The sequence below is a fragment of the Eucyclogobius newberryi genome, unplaced genomic scaffold (genome assembly GCF_026437365.1).
Source record: "Eucyclogobius newberryi isolate DKJ021-1_F unplaced genomic scaffold, fEucNew1.0.hap1 SCAF_17, whole genome shotgun sequence".
NCBI classification, from domain to species: domain Eukaryota; kingdom Metazoa; phylum Chordata; class Actinopteri; order Gobiiformes; family Gobiidae; genus Eucyclogobius; species Eucyclogobius newberryi.
The window spans coordinates 20,982,009-20,999,148 of record NW_027315801.1 but is presented as its reverse complement, the minus strand read 5'-3'; the positions used below and the strand labels follow the sequence as shown (position 1 = coordinate 20,999,148).

Genomic DNA, 17,140 nt, shown 5'->3' with positions numbered 1-17,140 from the left:
CGCTCATAGGCCCACGTGCACGCTCATAGGCCCACGTTCACGCTCACACGCCCACGTTCACGCTCACACGCCCACGTGCACGCTCACAGGCCCACGTTCACGCTCACACGCCCACGTGCACGCTCACAGGCCCACGTGCACGCTCACACACCCACATGCACGCTCATAGGCCCACGTGCACGCTCACACACCCACATGCACGCTCATAGGCCCACGTGCACGCTCATAGGCCCACGTGCACGCTCACACACCCACATGCACGCTCATAGGCCCACGTGCACGCTCACACTCCCACGTGCACAAAAATGTTGGCCTCCCATACTTTTACATTCATTTCCTGAAAACTGAACTGGTGCATTCACCTGTTTTTTGTCATTGCACGTAATAGGATTTACATATATATTGTAAAATCATATATTTGGATGGAAATGAGGCCACAGCGCTTTCTCTCTCTCAAGCGTTTTATTCTCCCAAAAGCAGGAAGTGCACTGTTAGCATGCTAATGTTTGTTAGCTTTACCTGGGCCCGGTGACTTGTGAAAAGTACTTGTAAATTACATCATGGTGAATGTTTTCAGATGCTGGGAATTGGGTAAGTGAGCGATACATGTCGACTGTTGTAAAGAGTTTAAAATGAACTGGTTCTGTTTTTCCCCTTTCAAAACAGTAAAAATCAGGTACAGCCACTTTTAAGAAAATGACTTTGTGATTGAGCTGCAATTTGCTTATACAATACATTGGACATATTCACAGTTTTGATGATTTAAAAAGTGTGCAGGTTGTGGTTTTAAAATAGAAATAGTGTTGTTTAAAAGTCCTAAAAATCAGTGGCAAAATATCACAAATGTCACAAAATTATAGTATTGTGAGTCACGTATTGTATCGAATTGTGAAGGACCCTGTGATTCTAGTTCAATTTTAGCGATTTTTTTGTGATGAATAATTAGACTACATATAAAATGTGGTAGTTAGCCTGCGGTTGTTAGCTCAGCGCTGTGGAGTCTTCCTGTGCTAATCCCCGCTGACCTGAGCTCGCCGCGCGGCCGCTCAAACGTATTCAGACTCAAACACAGGAGCAGAGATGAGGCCACAGCTCCGACAACGCACCAAAAGAGCGTGGGAATGAGAGGAGACTGACGGAGCAGACATACAGAGGAAACCAACATGGTTAAGTTGGAAATGCACATTTGACAGTTTTAGTTTGAGTCTAAAAGTGACATGGTTAAGTCTAAAAATGAGCTGTTAGAATGGTGGTGGAATGAGTTAATGCAATGAAACAAAAACAATCATTTCTGTACATGAGAATCACAATTTATTAATTTATTTTATAGTAATTTATTGTATTTGTTAAAAGAAACAAAAAGATGACATTACAGAGTGAAAAATCAACAGGTGAAATTGCTGATCCAGAATAACCATTCGAAGAATTACAAAATGAATAGATTTGTTCATTTATTTGGTGAAACATGGGAAATCATAAACAGAACACACTTTCGCCTTTGAAGAACAGTTTTAGAAACATGAGCTTTAGCAGAACTAGTACACGAAGTGCTATAATTTTGTGTTAGTGTTGTTTTATATCTATTGTTTTAAACCTCGACCTAAAAAAGAGTTTTATTTAATTCTCATTGTGATATTGAAATTGGTATCGAGAATCAAAGTATTTCCTTTGTATCAAAGTCGAGTTTGACATTTTTGTCTCACAAACATGTATGAGATTATAGTATTTAGAATTTTTGCCTTTCTGAATTTTGCACAGTGACACATGCACGATTTTCACTTTTAACTTGTACTTTCCTAGTTCTAGATGTATGTTTTTGCAGTTGTATTATTTCTTTACTGGTGTAAGTCTTAGAGGAGCTGAATCAGTCTGTGGTGCTAAAACTGGTAGAATGTTCCCAGAGAAAGAGCACTTGGAGAAAGAGTAGAGTCGATCTGCACTGTCCACATCATAAAAGGAGACCAGACCTTGAGCATGATCCACAAAGACTCCCACAGTCTCAGGCTTGCTCCTCAAGGACAGAATGATAGGAGGATCAGCAAAAGCCTTGTACTGACCATTTATCAGTGCAGTTGTCCAGTATCCATTCTGTGGTGTAACAATTACCTGTTTCTTTCTCTCCACTGACTCTCTGGCCAATCCTAAAGCCCAGGAAGTCTTTCCTTTGACCTGAACTTGGAAGTAGGACCTCCCTGAAGAGAACTTCTGTTTCCCTAATACACAAGATGTTTCAGTAAATCTCTGTGGTTTGTCTGGATAATTCATCATCACATTATTGTAGTGAACTTGTTTCTTATCTTGAGACAAGACAAGATTTGCTTGAGCTGTGTCAGGATCCAGAGTCACTTTGACTTCAAACTGTTGCACTCTCCTCAGCTCTGCCTCAGATACTGCCTTCATCTGTGGAGCGAGTGTCTTCTCCAGCTCAGACACAGCTTCAGCCACCAGACCATCATACAACTGAGGAGAAACCTTCACTTGTGCCCAGTCCTGCAGCTCTGGAGCGGGTTTCACTGAGGAGAAGGTTTGTATAAAAGAGAAGTGGTCCTCAGAAACCAGCTTCATGTCAGCTCCTCTCTGCTGCAGGACGCAGATCTCCTGCTGTAACTCCTCCATCAGCTCTGCAGCTCTGTCCTCCACCTTCTTCTGATCTTCTGTGATTCTCTCTTTGAACTGGTCCAGACTCTTCTGAACACTGCCCATTAAAGCTGTAAAGACTTTCACCCCCTCGGCCAGCTCTCTATCAGCGTTCTTGTTATTAACTTTCACAGAGTTCTGGATGCTCTGGATCTTTTGTTGTCTTTTGTTCACCAGTTTCTCCAGCTCTTCCTGCTGTCTCTCACACTCCTCCTTCAGGGGCAACGTAGCATGGTCTTTATGTTGAGAGAGGCTGCACAGCACACAGATAAACTTCTTCTCTCTTTGACAGAGCAGCTCCAGAGGCTTGTCGTGCTCCTGGCAGATCCGCTCCTCCAGGTTCTCCACAGGGGGGATGAGTTGGTGCCGTTGGAGGCGAGGAGTGCTCTGGTGAGGCTCCAGGTGAGTGAGGCAGTAGGAGGCCAGGCAGACCAGGCAGGACTTGAAGGCCCTGAGTCTGGGTTCAGAACACAGGTCACAGAGAACATCTCCTGTTCCTGCTGAGCCCTCTGACTCCTCTTGGTCTGGTTCCTCCTGAGGTTTCCTGAACTGGGAGACCATTTCTAACAGTAAAGTGTTAGTTTTAATCTGAGGTCTGGAGCTGAAGTTCTCCTTACACATGGGACACTGGTACGGCTCGCTGTGGTCCCAGTGTTTGTTGATGCAGGTTTTGCAGAAGCTGTGTCCACAGGAAGTGGAGACAGGGTCAGTGAAGACCTCCAGACAGATGGAGCACAGGAGCTGGTCCTCAGACAGAACATAACTGACAGCCGCCATTTCTGTAACAGAACAACAGACAGAGATTGTATGTGTTTAGAGCCAATAGTCTTTGTATCATAGCAGCACCAGCTCCTGCATCATGTGAGGACTTTTAATGAGGCCGGCTTTACGGCAGGAAGAAACAAAGAGACACTTTATTATAAAACCCTGAACATATAACTTTTACTGATATTGACGAGTAAAATGATGTGATGTTGATAAAATAGTGAAAACATGTTGCACTTTGACTAATGTGACGTTCGTGTACATGACAGGAAACTAATACACTCGAGTCAATTCAATAAACATGTGAAAATCATTGGTTCAACTAAATGTTTGTGATCGTTTCTCATGAAACTTCTCAATACAATCGCCAATTCACAATCCGAACAAAGATTTAGAATTGTTATGAGATGATGGTTAAACCTTTCCCAAATTAAAACCCAAATCAATGCAGACGAGCTTTTGCAGCTTAATGAATGAGTCTTGACTCACTACAGTCTGTTTAGTTACAGAAATTCTCTTCTCTCCACAAAGATAAATCACTATTTACGTCTCTTTTACAGTTCCTAACATAATTCTAAAGTCCATTACAGATCAAGTCAAGTAGGTCTGAACAAGACTTTTCATTGTCCCTTTCTACAATGGATCACTCCTGGACAAATGACAGATTACATAGACTTGTTTCATAGTTTTACTACTTAAATGTACTTGACTTTATCTGTAATGGGCTTTAGAATATGTTAGAAAAATATGATTATTGTTAGCTCTGGCTTCTAGAGTAAGGTGAATAGAACCAATCGATATTTTAATAGATCCATGTTACCAATATGTGGAGTAACAGTTGTAACAGTGAGTAGCATTTACTTTTAGTGAAACTTAAGGTAACAATTATAAGTGAGTAAGAAACAAGTTCAGTGCAGGAGGCTAATGCTAAACCCATGTCTAGAAGTAAGATTGAGATATCTAAGCTAAAAGTTAAAATAGACAGCTAACTATGACAGTTAAATTAAGATCACGTGTAAAACTGTTTCATTTGTACTTACCCAATGTGTAAATGTCTTTCTTTCAAGCTCAGACGACGTCAAGTCACTTTTCCGTGGAACAGAATCTCAGGCACTGGGCTGGAAACTGCTCTGTGAGTTTCACTTTCATTTCTCTTGTAACACACTCATGTCAAGCACCTCCCCATGTCCAGATGATGCTTTATTCAGTTTTGTACTGGACGTTAACCATGGAAGCCTCAATATTCAGACAGAAGAATCTTTGGGATTTACAATGCGATGGCACGTCTCTGGCAACTTGTTAGAGCAATTTGTAAGACTAATTATTTTCAAACCTAAAGATGAGATATGACAAAACACACTCCACACTTCCTGCTCTGATTGTCCTTGGTGGTTTCTGTTCAGATTTGTTTCTTCTCCATCACTTTTATCCAGCGTCCTGTCCTTGGCTCCGTCTCACACTATTATCCTGCAGTTTAATCTCTGTTCACACCCACATGCACGCTCATAGGCCCACGTGCACGCTCATAGGCCCACGTTCACGCTCACACGCCCACGTTCACGCTCACACGCCCACGTGCACGCTCACAGGCCCACGTTCACGCTCACACGCCCACGTGCACGCTCACAGGCCCACGTGCACGCTCACACACCCACATGCACGCTCATAGGCCCACGTGCACGCTCACACACCCACATGCACGCTCATAGGCCCACGTGCACGCTCATAGGCCCACGTGCACGCTCACACACCCACATGCACGCTCATAGGCCCACGTGCACGCTCACACTCCCACGTGCACAAAAATGTTGGCCTCCCATACTTTTACATTCATTTCCTGAAAACTGAACTGGTGCATTCACCTGTTTTTTGTCATTGCACGTAATAGGATTTACATATATATTGTAAAATCATATATTTGGATGGAAATGAGGCCACAGCGCTTTCTCTCTCTCAAGCGTTTTATTCTCCCAAAAGCAGGAAGTGCACTGTTAGCATGCTAATGTTTGTTAGCTTTACCTGGGCCCGGTGACTTGTGAAAAGTACTTGTAAATTACATCATGGTGAATGTTTTCAGATGCTGGGAATTGGGTAAGTGAGCGATACATGTCGACTGTTGTAAAGAGTTTAAAATGAACTGGTTCTGTTTTTCCCCTTTCAAAACAGTAAAAATCAGGTACAGCCACTTTTAAGAAAATGACTTTGTGATTGAGCTGCAATTTGCTTATACAATACATTGGACATATTCACAGTTTTGATGATTTAAAAAGTGTGCAGGTTGTGGTTTTAAAATAGAAATAGTGTTGTTTAAAAGTCCTAAAAATCAGTGGCAAAATATCACAAATGTCACAAAATTATAGTATTGTGAGTCACGTATTGTATCGAATTGTGAAGGACCCTGTGATTCTAGTTCAATTTTAGCGATTTTTTTGTGATGAATAATTAGACTACATATAAAATGTGGTAGTTAGCCTGCGGTTGTTAGCTCAGCGCTGTGGAGTCTTCCTGTGCTAATCCCCGCTGACCTGAGCTCGCCGCGCGGCCGCTCAAACGTATTCAGACTCAAACACAGGAGCAGAGATGAGGCCACAGCTCCGACAACGCACCAAAAGAGCGTGGGAATGAGAGGAGACTGACGGAGCAGACATACAGAGGAAACCAACATGGTTAAGTTGGAAATGCACATTTGACAGTTTTAGTTTGAGTCTAAAAGTGACATGGTTAAGTCTAAAAATGAGCTGTTAGAATGGTGGTGGAATGAGTTAATGCAATGAAACAAAAACAATCATTTCTGTACATGAGAATCACAATTTATTAATTTATTTTATAGTAATTTATTGTATTTGTTAAAAGAAACAAAAAGATGACATTACAGAGTGAAAAATCAACAGGTGAAATTGCTGATCCAGAATAACCATTCGAAGAATTACAAAATGAATAGATTTGTTCATTTATTTGGTGAAACATGGGAAATCATAAACAGAACACACTTTCGCCTTTGAAGAACAGTTTTAGAAACATGAGCTTTAGCAGAACTAGTACACGAAGTGCTATAATTTTGTGTTAGTGTTGTTTTATATCTATTGTTTTAAACCTCGACCTAAAAAAGAGTTTTATTTAATTCTCATTGTGATATTGAAATTGGTATCGAGAATCAAAGTATTTCCTTTGTATCAAAGTCGAGTTTGACATTTTTGTCTCACAAACATGTATGAGATTATAGTATTTAGAATTTTTGCCTTTCTGAATTTTGCACAGTGACACATGCACGATTTTCACTTTTAACTTGTACTTTCCTAGTTCTAGATGTATGTTTTTGCAGTTGTATTATTTCTTTACTGGTGTAAGTCTTAGAGGAGCTGAATCAGTCTGTGGTGCTAAAACTGGTAGAATGTTCCCAGAGAAAGAGCACTTGGAGAAAGAGTAGAGTCGATCTGCACTGTCCACATCATAAAAGGAGACCAGACCTTGAGCATGATCCACAAAGACTCCCACAGTCTCAGGCTTGCTCCTCAAGGACAGAATGATAGGAGGATCAGCAAAAGCCTTGTACTGACCATTTATCAGTGCAGTTATCCAGTATCCATTCTGTGGTGTAACAATTACCTGTTTCTTTCTCTCCACTGACTCTCTGGCCAATCCTAAAGCCCAGGAAGTCTTTCCTTTGACCTGAACTTGGAAGTAGGACCTCCCTGAAGAGAACTTCTGTTTCCCTAATACACAAGATGTTTCAGTAAATCTCTGTGGTTTGTCTGGATAATTCATCATCACATTATTGTAGTGAACTTGTTTCTTATCTTGAGACAAGACAAGATTTGCTTGAGCTGTGTCAGGATCCAGAGTCACTTTGACTTCAAACTGTTGCACTCTCCTCAGCTCTGCCTCAGATACTGCCTTCATCTGTGGAGCGAGTGTCTTCTCCAGCTCAGACACAGCTTCAGCCACCAGACCATCATACAACTGAGGAGAAACCTTCACTTGTGCCCAGTCCTGCAGCTCTGGAGCGGGTTTCACTGAGGAGAAGGTTTGTATAAAAGAGAAGTGGTCCTCAGAAACCAGCTTCATGTCAGCTCCTCTCTGCTGCAGGACGCAGATCTCCTGCTGTAACTCCTCCATCAGCTCTGCAGCTCTGTCCTCCACCTTCTTCTGATCTTCTGTGATTCTCTCTTTGAACTGGTCCAGACTCTTCTGAACACTGCCCATTAAAGCTGTAAAGACTTTCACCCCCTCGGCCAGCTCTCTATCAGCGTTCTTGTTATTAACTTTCACAGAGTTCTGGATGCTCTGGATCTTTTGTTGTCTTTTGTTCACCAGTTTCTCCAGCTCTTCCTGCTGTCTCTCACACTCCTCCTTCAGGGGCAACGTAGCATGGTCTTTATGTTGAGAGAGGCTGCACAGCACACAGATAAACTTCTTCTCTCTTTGACAGAGCAGCTCCAGAGGCTTGTCGTGCTCCTGGCAGATCCGCTCCTCCAGGTTCTCCACAGGGGGGATGAGTTGGTGCCGTTGGAGGCGAGGAGTGCTCTGGTGAGGCTCCAGGTGAGTGAGGCAGTAGGAGGCCAGGCAGACCAGGCAGGACTTGAAGGCCCTGAGTCTGGGTTCAGAACACAGGTCACAGAGAACATCTCCTGTTCCTGCTGAGCCCTCTGACTCCTCTTGGTCTGGTTCCTCCTGAGGTTTCCTGAACTGGGAAACCATTTCTAACAGTAAAGTGTTAGTTTTAATCTGAGGTCTGGAGCTGAAGTTCTCCTTACACATGGGACACTGGTACGGCTCGCTGTGGTCCCAGTGTTTGTTGATGCAGGTTTTGCAGAAGCTGTGTCCACAGGAAGTGGAGACAGGGTCAGTGAAGACCTCCAGACAGATGGAGCACAGGAGCTGGTCCTCAGACAGAACACAACTGACAGCCGCCATTTCTGTGACAGAACAACAGACAGAGATTGTATGTGTTTAGAGCCAATAGTCTTTGTATCATAGCAGCACCAGCTCCTGCATCATGTGAGGACTTTTAATGAGGCCGGCTTTACGGCAGGAAGAAACAAAGAGACACTTTATTATAAAACCCTGAACATATAACTTTTACTGATATTGACGAGTAAAATGATGTGATGTTGATAAAATAGTGAAAACATGTTGCACTTTGACTAATGTGACGTTCGTGTACATGACAGGAAACTAATACACTCGAGTCAATTCAATAAACAATGAAAATCATTGGTTCAACTAAATGTTTGTGATCGTTTCTCATGAAACTTCTCAATACAATCACCAATTCACAATCTGAACAAAGATTTAGTATTGTTATGAGATGATGGTTAAACCTTTCCCAAAATAAAAACCCAAATCAATGCAGAAGTGCTTTTGCAGCTTAATTTAGGGAGTGTCTACAGAGCCGCGAAACTGCCATGTCTAAAGTCCATTACAGATAAAGTCAAGTACATTTAAATGGTTTAACCATGAACATTCCAGACCTACAACAGCCGTTGTATTACTGCCATTCCATCACAATCTGTATTGTGCTGTTCATATTTTGTTATTTTGGCACTTGTGGTAACCATGGTAAATTACTTGTTTACTGGTTATCACCAGTGCCAAAACATATAACAGCTGTTGCAGGTCTGGACAAGACTTTTCTACAATGGATCACTCCTGGACAAATGACAGATTACACAGACTTTCATAGTTTTACTACTTACTTGACTTTATCTGTAATGGGCTTTAGAATATGTTAGAAAAATATGATTATTGTTAGCTCTGGCTTCTAGAGTAAGGTGAATAGAACCAATCGATATTTTAATAGATCCATGTTACCAATATGTGGAGTAACAGTTGTAACAGTGAGTAGCATTTACTTTTAGTGAAACTTAAGGTAACAATTATAAGTGAGTAAGAAACAAGTTCAGTGCAGGAGGCTAATGCTAAACCCAGGTCTAGAAGATATTTTAGCTAAAAGTTAAAATAGACAGCTAACTATGACAGTTAAATTAAGATCACGTGTAAAACTGTTTCATTTGTATTTACCCAATGTGTAAATGTCTTTTTTCCAAGCTCAGACGACGTCAAGTCACTTTTCCGTGGAACAGAATCTCAGGCACTGGGCTGGAAACTGCTCTGTGAGTTTCACTCTCATTTCTCTTGTAACACACTCATGTCAAGCACCTCCCCATGTCCAGGTTAAGCAACACACACTATAACACACTGTGTAAAGCAAATTAACATTGATAGATTCAAATTTTGTCTGGAAATACTAATTACATGCAGATATTTAGAATCAGAATCAGAAAAGGTTTATTACCATTGTCAACGAACAGAATTCACAAACTTAGGAACTTGTCTTGGTGATTCTGTGCAACATAAAACAATGAACAATGACAATAAAAGAGAAACAATTTAAATCTACTATGGGATAAGAATAACAATAAGCTATCAGATAAAAATAATAAGAATTAAAAAAAAAATAGTACACAAAATGTTCACAAATTTACAGTTGTACAGAAATACTGATGTAGTGCAGAAAGTGACCAGTGCAGTGAGTGACTAAATATGGTTAAAGGGACCATAGTCACGTGTGTTTAGGAAGTGTTCATCAATCCAACAGCAGAGGGAAAGAAACTGTTCTTGTGGGGAGAGGTTCTGGTCCTGGTCCGAATGGACCGTAAGCCTCCTGCCTGAGGGCTCCCACGTGCACGCTCACACGCCCACGTGCACGCTCACACGCCCACATGCACGCTCACACGCCCACGTGCACGCTCACACGCCCACGTGCACGCTCACACGCCCACGTGCACAAATGTTGGCTTCCCATACTTTTACATTCATTTGCTGAATACGTACTAAAGATAATATTTGGTAATCAATTAACACCTGATCCATAGGAAGAGAAGACATAGATAAGATATAATAAATAGAGCATTTAATATTGTCAATGTACATATATTTTTGTGTATGTTTTGGGGTTTTCTTACAAAAAAATAGTAAAAGCCAAAAAAGCACACATCTTCAGTAGTTCTGTAGAGACAATGATGAAACACTACATTTAGATTTTAATCCTTATGAATCATGGTGAACAGAGAGAGAAAGAAGAGTGGATTAGACGCGAGACGTGTTCAGAGGATTGGAAAACAATCACTTTCAGCACCAGGAGTAAACAAGGAGTAAACAAGGAGTAAAGCAGCTATTGTCCAGGACTTAATCACTAAAAACATTAACCCTCACATTCATTCTCAAAAATGATTTGCCAGTATCACCGTATTCATTGTTAACATTAAGAATTCTACATTTTGTACTGTAACTTTTCTTATCCGTCCTTGAATGTTTTAGATTTGTTAGTTGGAAAAACAAAATGAGCACATAATCTTGTTTGTAAGAGGTTTGGATCTCAGAAGAATAGACTGAACCAGGGCCAGCCTAAGGAGGCCTGGAGGAAGATCAAGATTACACCCTGAGAGGAGAGAGGGGGAGGGACCAATCAGGTCTGTGAGAGGCCGCACAATACATACAATATGCCAGACATCAGTGTTTTGAAGATCAGTTTGTCGAGTCTTGGGGTGCGTTCACATTTGCTCATTCACAATATCAAAATTCGGACTAAACCTGAAACTAAACCTGGACTAGGCCAGGACTTAACAAGGACTAGAACAAGACCACACCAAGTCCACATCAGGGGTAAACCGCTCAACTTGGGACAGAATAAAAACAAGTCAGTCTCGCCCTGGTTTAGCTCATTATAAACATGATTCTGGGCCATTGTCTCCTGGTTTTGACATGGCTTTTTGTTGGTTTAGTTGTGGTTTGGTCCTTGCTAAGGTCTAGGTGGCTCTGAGGCCTGTACGAAGTGTGATTAGAGGGTTGGCGTGGTAACTTCAGGGTTATCCCTGCTTTGATGATTCAATGAAACTGTACCACTTCCTATGGGATGGATCTCTCAATTTTCTCACTTTTATTACTTATAGAGACTGTATGACTTATATATAAAAACATAGTGTATGTGACTTAATTTGACTAAACCTTTTGTCTTTTCCCCCCAGTTTAACCATTTTGGTGATGTTTATAATGTTCATTCCTGTTGGATAAGAGCAGTAAATAAGACAGAGATAGAGGTATTCCACAACTGTAAACATACTGTGTGGTGTCTACTCAGCTGATTGAAATAGGTTTTGGCGTCTTACTACTTGGAACAGTAGGACGACAGTGCCATCTGCAGTCCGACTTCTTCAGAACTGTCTCCCAGGTGTGAGAGAGTTGGTACGCCCCCTCATCCTGATTCACAGTCTCAATAGCCTCCCTGATCCAACGAGACGATGGTGCTGTCCACCACTGCTCATGACCATGAGGTGGGAACTAGGAAGTAATTAATGTACAGAAAATGTATGTTCTGAATACTCATTTGGAGTAATTGTATTCTGGTACAGTAACACTTCATTTGGTGGTATTCAGAATACAGTTACTTTCCTAAAATCAAAGGAATGCATGGCCGTGATCAAAGTAATGTATTATGTTACAACGTGTATTTTAATGAAAGTGAATCCAACAGTTGTGAGCCGAGCGAGCGAGCGAATTGCAACTGGCAAAGTAAATATGAGGAAATAAACCAAAGACATTGTGTGTCCTTTAATCAAAGCTCACAAATGTAAAAAGAGGACTGACATTTAAACACATGAAGCTTATACAGGTTATACCCATTGTTTAATCATTCTGCATTACTATGAATCTGTACATATGTAAGCACTAAAAGGAAATTCCATAATGTTCTAATTGGTGGGCTGGTGCTGACTCCGCCCCCTGCTCGGATTCATTCAGAAAATCCAGGGTTGACAAAGTGAATCGTGAACCCGCTCATAGTATATATCGAGAGATGCTCATGTCTAGGTTAGACCAACTTATCCAGGATAGGTTCAGCCAGATTAGTTGAACTTCATGGTTCTTATCTCTATTTAGACCTGGTTTGAGTTTACATTTAGTATCGGCTTTAGCCTTTGTACCTGCTCGTCCTGGTCCAGCCCCTCTATGTTCCTTGTGTACAGAGATAACAGAATGAGTGCCGTCTTATGTAAGTCAGTGCAGAGTCAAAGACACTCAGTTCGGCTTGATTTCACACACACACACAAACACACACACGCACGCACGCACACACGCACGCACACACACACACACACACACACACACACACCCCGAGCTTAGACCGGGCATCCTTAACAAACTACTGCTTTGGACGAGTCACACGTTCTTTATTTGCTAAGTTAAGAACATGTATTTTGGTGTTTGACATACTTTATTTCCTCTGGACAAATGTGTGTTCTGGGGACACTCAGGAGCAGTGAAGCTTTCTGTAGATCTGAACCAGGAAGTTGAGCAGGTTTAGCTTGATAAATGAGAGCATCCACACGAAGACCAATAATAGATGGAGAGATAGATATATACAATGCTTTATTTACGTTCAGATTTCTTTGCCATTCATCCAGTTAGTATCTGTTTCTGTCATTCAGTCACAAAAGCAATCTTCTTCTTCTTCTTCTTTGAGGTCACTCTTCACCGTGAAGTTTAAATCCACCTGTCACTCACTCAGAACATAACAGAGACTGGTTCATAGAGAGAGTGGGTGGGGTTAAGTGTCTGTGTTTTAGCACTGAACTGCATTAAACAGAAGATATGGCGACCATCAACGTCAAAACCGGATCAGATCACAATCTTTTATGGCCATATTGTCCAGCCAACATGTTGTGATGGTGAGAGTGCTAAAATTTTGCCAGCACGTTGCCAAGTTACAGAACTGACTAGAAATAAGTCAAAAGGAGAAGCATTTAGTAAATAATGAGATTTAGGAGTTCCACACAGTCCAATAACAGTGTTGTCTGTCCACTGTAAGCTTGTGTCTTTCTTTATTAAGAAGATTAACATCTCGCAAAACCGTGTCCAATATTTAAAGTAAACCAAAAGTATATTTAAGGAAGATTGGTAAGAATAACCCTGCGACAAGTTGGCCACTGTCCAGGGTGTACCCCGCCTAAGGCCCGAAGTCACTGGGATAGGCTCCAGTCACCCGCGACCCCGAAAGGGAATAAGCGGTAGAAAATGGATGAATGGATGGTAAGATAAGATAAGATAAGATATTCTTTTTTCATTGGTGCAACGCAGGTAGATACAGAGGTAGATACAGAAGAACAGATCACTTATGGGAAGTCTGAAAAACACTTTCAGTAGAAGATCTCCTATAAACAAAAACTCCTATAGACAAATAAATAAATAAATATATAAATACATTGCATGTGATCACGACAGTAATTGCACATGAATATGTGTCACGACGGCACATAGATTGCACATGAATTTCACAGGAATTGCACATTAATCACAACAGTAATTGCACATATGACAGAATTGCACATGGTTAGGTCAGTAATGCGAGTGTTCAGGACTAACAGTGTTTGTTATAAAGTCTGACAGCAGCAGGAAGGAAAGACCTGTGAAACCTTTCCTTCACACAGCGAGGGTGGATCAGTCTCTCACTGAAGCTGCTCTCCAGAGCGGACAGAGTGTCCTGCAGGGGACAGAGTGTCCTGCAGGGGACAGAGTGTCCTGCAGGGGGTGAGACTCATGGTCAAGCATAGATGTGAATCTAGCCAGGACCCTTCTGTCCCCCACCTCCTGCACCGAGTCCAGAGCACAGCCCAGGACGGAGCTGGACTTCTTGATGACTTTGTCCAGCCTCTTCCTCTCCCTCTCTGTGATGCTGCTGCTCCAGCAGGCCACACCATACAGGAGGGCTGATGCCACCACAGAGTCGTAGAAGGTCTTCAGGAGTGAAGACCTGAGTCTCCTCAGGAGGTAGAGCCGACTCTGGCTCTTCCTTTACAGTGCGTCTGTGTTATGAGTCCAGTCCAGTTTGTGGTTCAGATGAACACCCAGGTACTTGTATGAGTCCACTCTCTCAATGTCCCGTCCCTGGATGTTCACTGGTGAGGGGGCAGTGGGGTGGCGTCTGCGGAAATCCACCACCATCTCCTTGGTCTTCCCCGCGTTGATGAGGAGGTGGTTCCGCTGACACCAGTCCACAAAGTCCTGCGCCAGTCCTCTGTACTCCACATCATCGTCGTCCGTGATGAGTCCAATGATGGCAGAGTCGTCAGAGAACTTCTGCAGGACACAGCTGTCCGTGTCGTGTCTGAAGTCTGCAGTGTAAAGGGTGAAGAGAAAGGGCGCGAGGACAGTGCCCTGGGGCGCCCCCACACTGCAGGTCCGAGTGTCAGACACACAGTCCCGTGCTCTCACAAACTGGGGTCGGTCCGTGAGGTAGTCCAGGATCCACTCTGCCAGGTCATACTCCACACCAGCCGTCTCCAGCTTGTCCCTCAGGAGCAGCGGCTGGATGGTGTTGAAGGCGCCGGAGAGATCGAAGAACAGGATCCTCACAGAGCTGCCAGGCTTTTCCAGGTGAGAGAGAGAGAGTGGTGCAGCAGGGAGATGACGGCGTCCTCCACTCCGATGCCAGGCCGATATGCAAACTGCAGCGGGTCCATGGTTGAGCTCACGGTGGAGCGGAGGTGGTCCAGGACCAGCCGTTCCAGTGTCTTCATCAGGTGGGACGTGAGAGCCACTGGCCTGAAGCTGTTGAAGTCTTTGGCGCGTGGTGTCTTAGGCACAGGTACCAGACAGGAGGTCTTCCAGACCTGTGGTACCACCCTCAGCTTCAGGCTCATGTTGAAGACATGCTCCATAACTCCACACAGTTCATCTGCGCAGGACCTAAGGAGCCTGGGGCTGATGCCGTCAGGTCCTGCTGCCTTCCTCACTTTAATCCTCTTCAGCTCACTCCTCACCTGTGCTGCTGTGACAGTCAGTGGTTGGCAGGGGGACTGTGTGCTGGGGGGATGGGTGAGTCCAGGCGAAGTGGGGAGCTGATGGTCCGGGGCAGAGAAGCGAAGAGGAACAGATGCAGGGCATTGTCCAGCTGTGGAAGAGGGAGCATGCAGCTGTGCAGGGGGAGGGGCGGGCGACCGATCAAATCTCAAGAAGTGAGCATTTAAATCATTCACCCACTGTAGATCCCCCTCTGTCTGGGCAGGGGGGATTTTGAAGCCCGAGATGGTTTTCAGGCTTCTCCTTACTCCCTGAATGTTCTTCTGCTGCAGCTGCTCCTCCATCTTCCTCTTGTAGCCGGCCTCAGCCTGCCTGATCTTCCTCCTCAGCTCCTTCTGCACAGTCCTCAGCTCCTCCTTGTTCCCTGACTTGAAGGCTCTCTTCTTCTCCTTCAGCAGAGCCTTCAGTTCACGGTTAATCCATGGCTTGTTGTTTGGAAAACACTGGGAGGGAACAATGTTCTCAAAACAGAAGTTGGTGTAGTCCGTGATGCACTCTGTGATGGTGTTGATGTCCTTCCCATGTGGGCCATAGAGCTCAGTCCAGACAGTGGTGCTGAAGCAGTCCCTCAGAGCCTCCTCGCTCTCAGCAGACCACATCCTCACCTCACGGGACACCACAGGCTGCCTGCGCAGGATGGGTTCATACACAGGCCTCAGATGTACAAGGTTGTGGTCCAAGCTGCCCAGGGGAGGGAGGGGGGAAGAAGAATAAGCCTCTTTGGTCCAATGTTCTATTGTTTCTGGTGGGGCAGGTAGAATAAAGATTATTGTAGGTGTCTGAGTTATAAATGTTAGATCCACCCACAAATCTGCAAAACTGATCATTTACCTTATATAATTAATGAATAGTGACAAACAGTCTCACACAGGTTGTCTCGTCATTTGTATTGAAATAACATTGTGGCTCTTTTGAAACTGGCTACTGCAGTTCTTTGGCTGTTAAAGTCTGCAGAGCCTGTTCTAGCCTCTTTCAGATGGGACGCAATACTTTAAGTGCTCAATAACCCAATGTCCTCCACATGTCTGAGAGCTTTATCCTGACATGTGCTGACAGTTACAGTTAGGTTTGGAACTACAGACTTACGTAACTCCAAAACCCTCTAATCTCCCCTCCTCCTCCAGAAGACACAGGGAGAAAGACGTTCTTATTGTACATATCTCTGTCAACATTCTGAAGTGTGAAGTCATGAGTCCGGTTTGGACAAAGACTTCACTGTCAGACCTGTCATTAGACCAGAGCAACTCAACAAGCTCATTTTTAGGTTGGAAATATTCTCATTGTCATGTATGAACTCGAAACACATAGCACAAGTTCCTTTATCAACCTTTTACTTCTTTGATGACGTGCACAGAATTTATGAGCGTGTGGTAAATAGGGCCTGTAATGGCAGAAAATGGGTCATGTCATGTCATTCTAATGTTGTTTTAGGCCATGACATGTCACGGAATTAATATCTTTGTTGTTCTCCTGTGTGCAGATGGGATAAGAATATGAGGTCCTGATTATACTGAATATCTACTGTCCGGCGCCTCTTAATCATCAATTAATGCGTCAGGACCGGATTCAGTGTGGAAATGGTCTTTGATTAAACCTCTGAAGAGAGAGCTGGAACCGTCACGGACGTGATAGTCTGGTCTATCTCTTTTTGAGCTGATTTGGGTTGTGATTATGTTATGTTTGTTACCACCTATAAAAGGTGTACTTTGTAACTTTACAAGTTACAAAGTACATTTGGCGTCTTACGAACGACGGATCCTTCGGCGGCGGTCCATCTTTTCGGGGTTCGTGTGAAGCAGGGCTGGCCACCTGGAACACCACATTCCAGCCTCCACTCTCCACGGTTTGAGACGGGAGGCCTGCGTCACCGGCCCGGAGGAGA

The 17,140-nt window shown here is 43.4% G+C and overlaps 2 protein-coding genes across 2 annotated transcripts; both read right to left on the bottom strand.

Annotated features, from left to right (window-relative positions):
• Window positions 1-1,403: 1,403 nt before the first annotated feature.
• Window positions 1,404-4,521, bottom strand: LOC140363063 (E3 ubiquitin-protein ligase TRIM39-like). Its single transcript, XM_072449384.1, has 2 exons — window positions 4,443-4,521; window positions 1,404-3,416 (listed from the first exon to the last, which is right to left on the bottom strand). Exon 2 carries the CDS (start codon window positions 3,412-3,414, stop codon window positions 1,828-1,830), a length of 1,587 nt encoding a protein of 528 aa, XP_072305485.1. The 5' UTR covers window positions 3,415-3,416; window positions 4,443-4,521; the 3' UTR covers window positions 1,404-1,827.
• A 1,786-nt stretch (window positions 4,522-6,307) lies between these two features.
• LOC140363062 (E3 ubiquitin-protein ligase TRIM11-like) lies at window positions 6,308-9,494 on the bottom strand. Its single transcript, XM_072449383.1, has 2 exons — window positions 9,424-9,494; window positions 6,308-8,318 (listed from the first exon to the last, which is right to left on the bottom strand). Exon 2 carries the CDS (start codon window positions 8,314-8,316, stop codon window positions 6,730-6,732), a length of 1,587 nt encoding a protein of 528 aa, XP_072305484.1. The 5' UTR covers window positions 8,317-8,318; window positions 9,424-9,494; the 3' UTR covers window positions 6,308-6,729.
• Window positions 9,495-17,140: the final 7,646 nt, after the last annotated feature.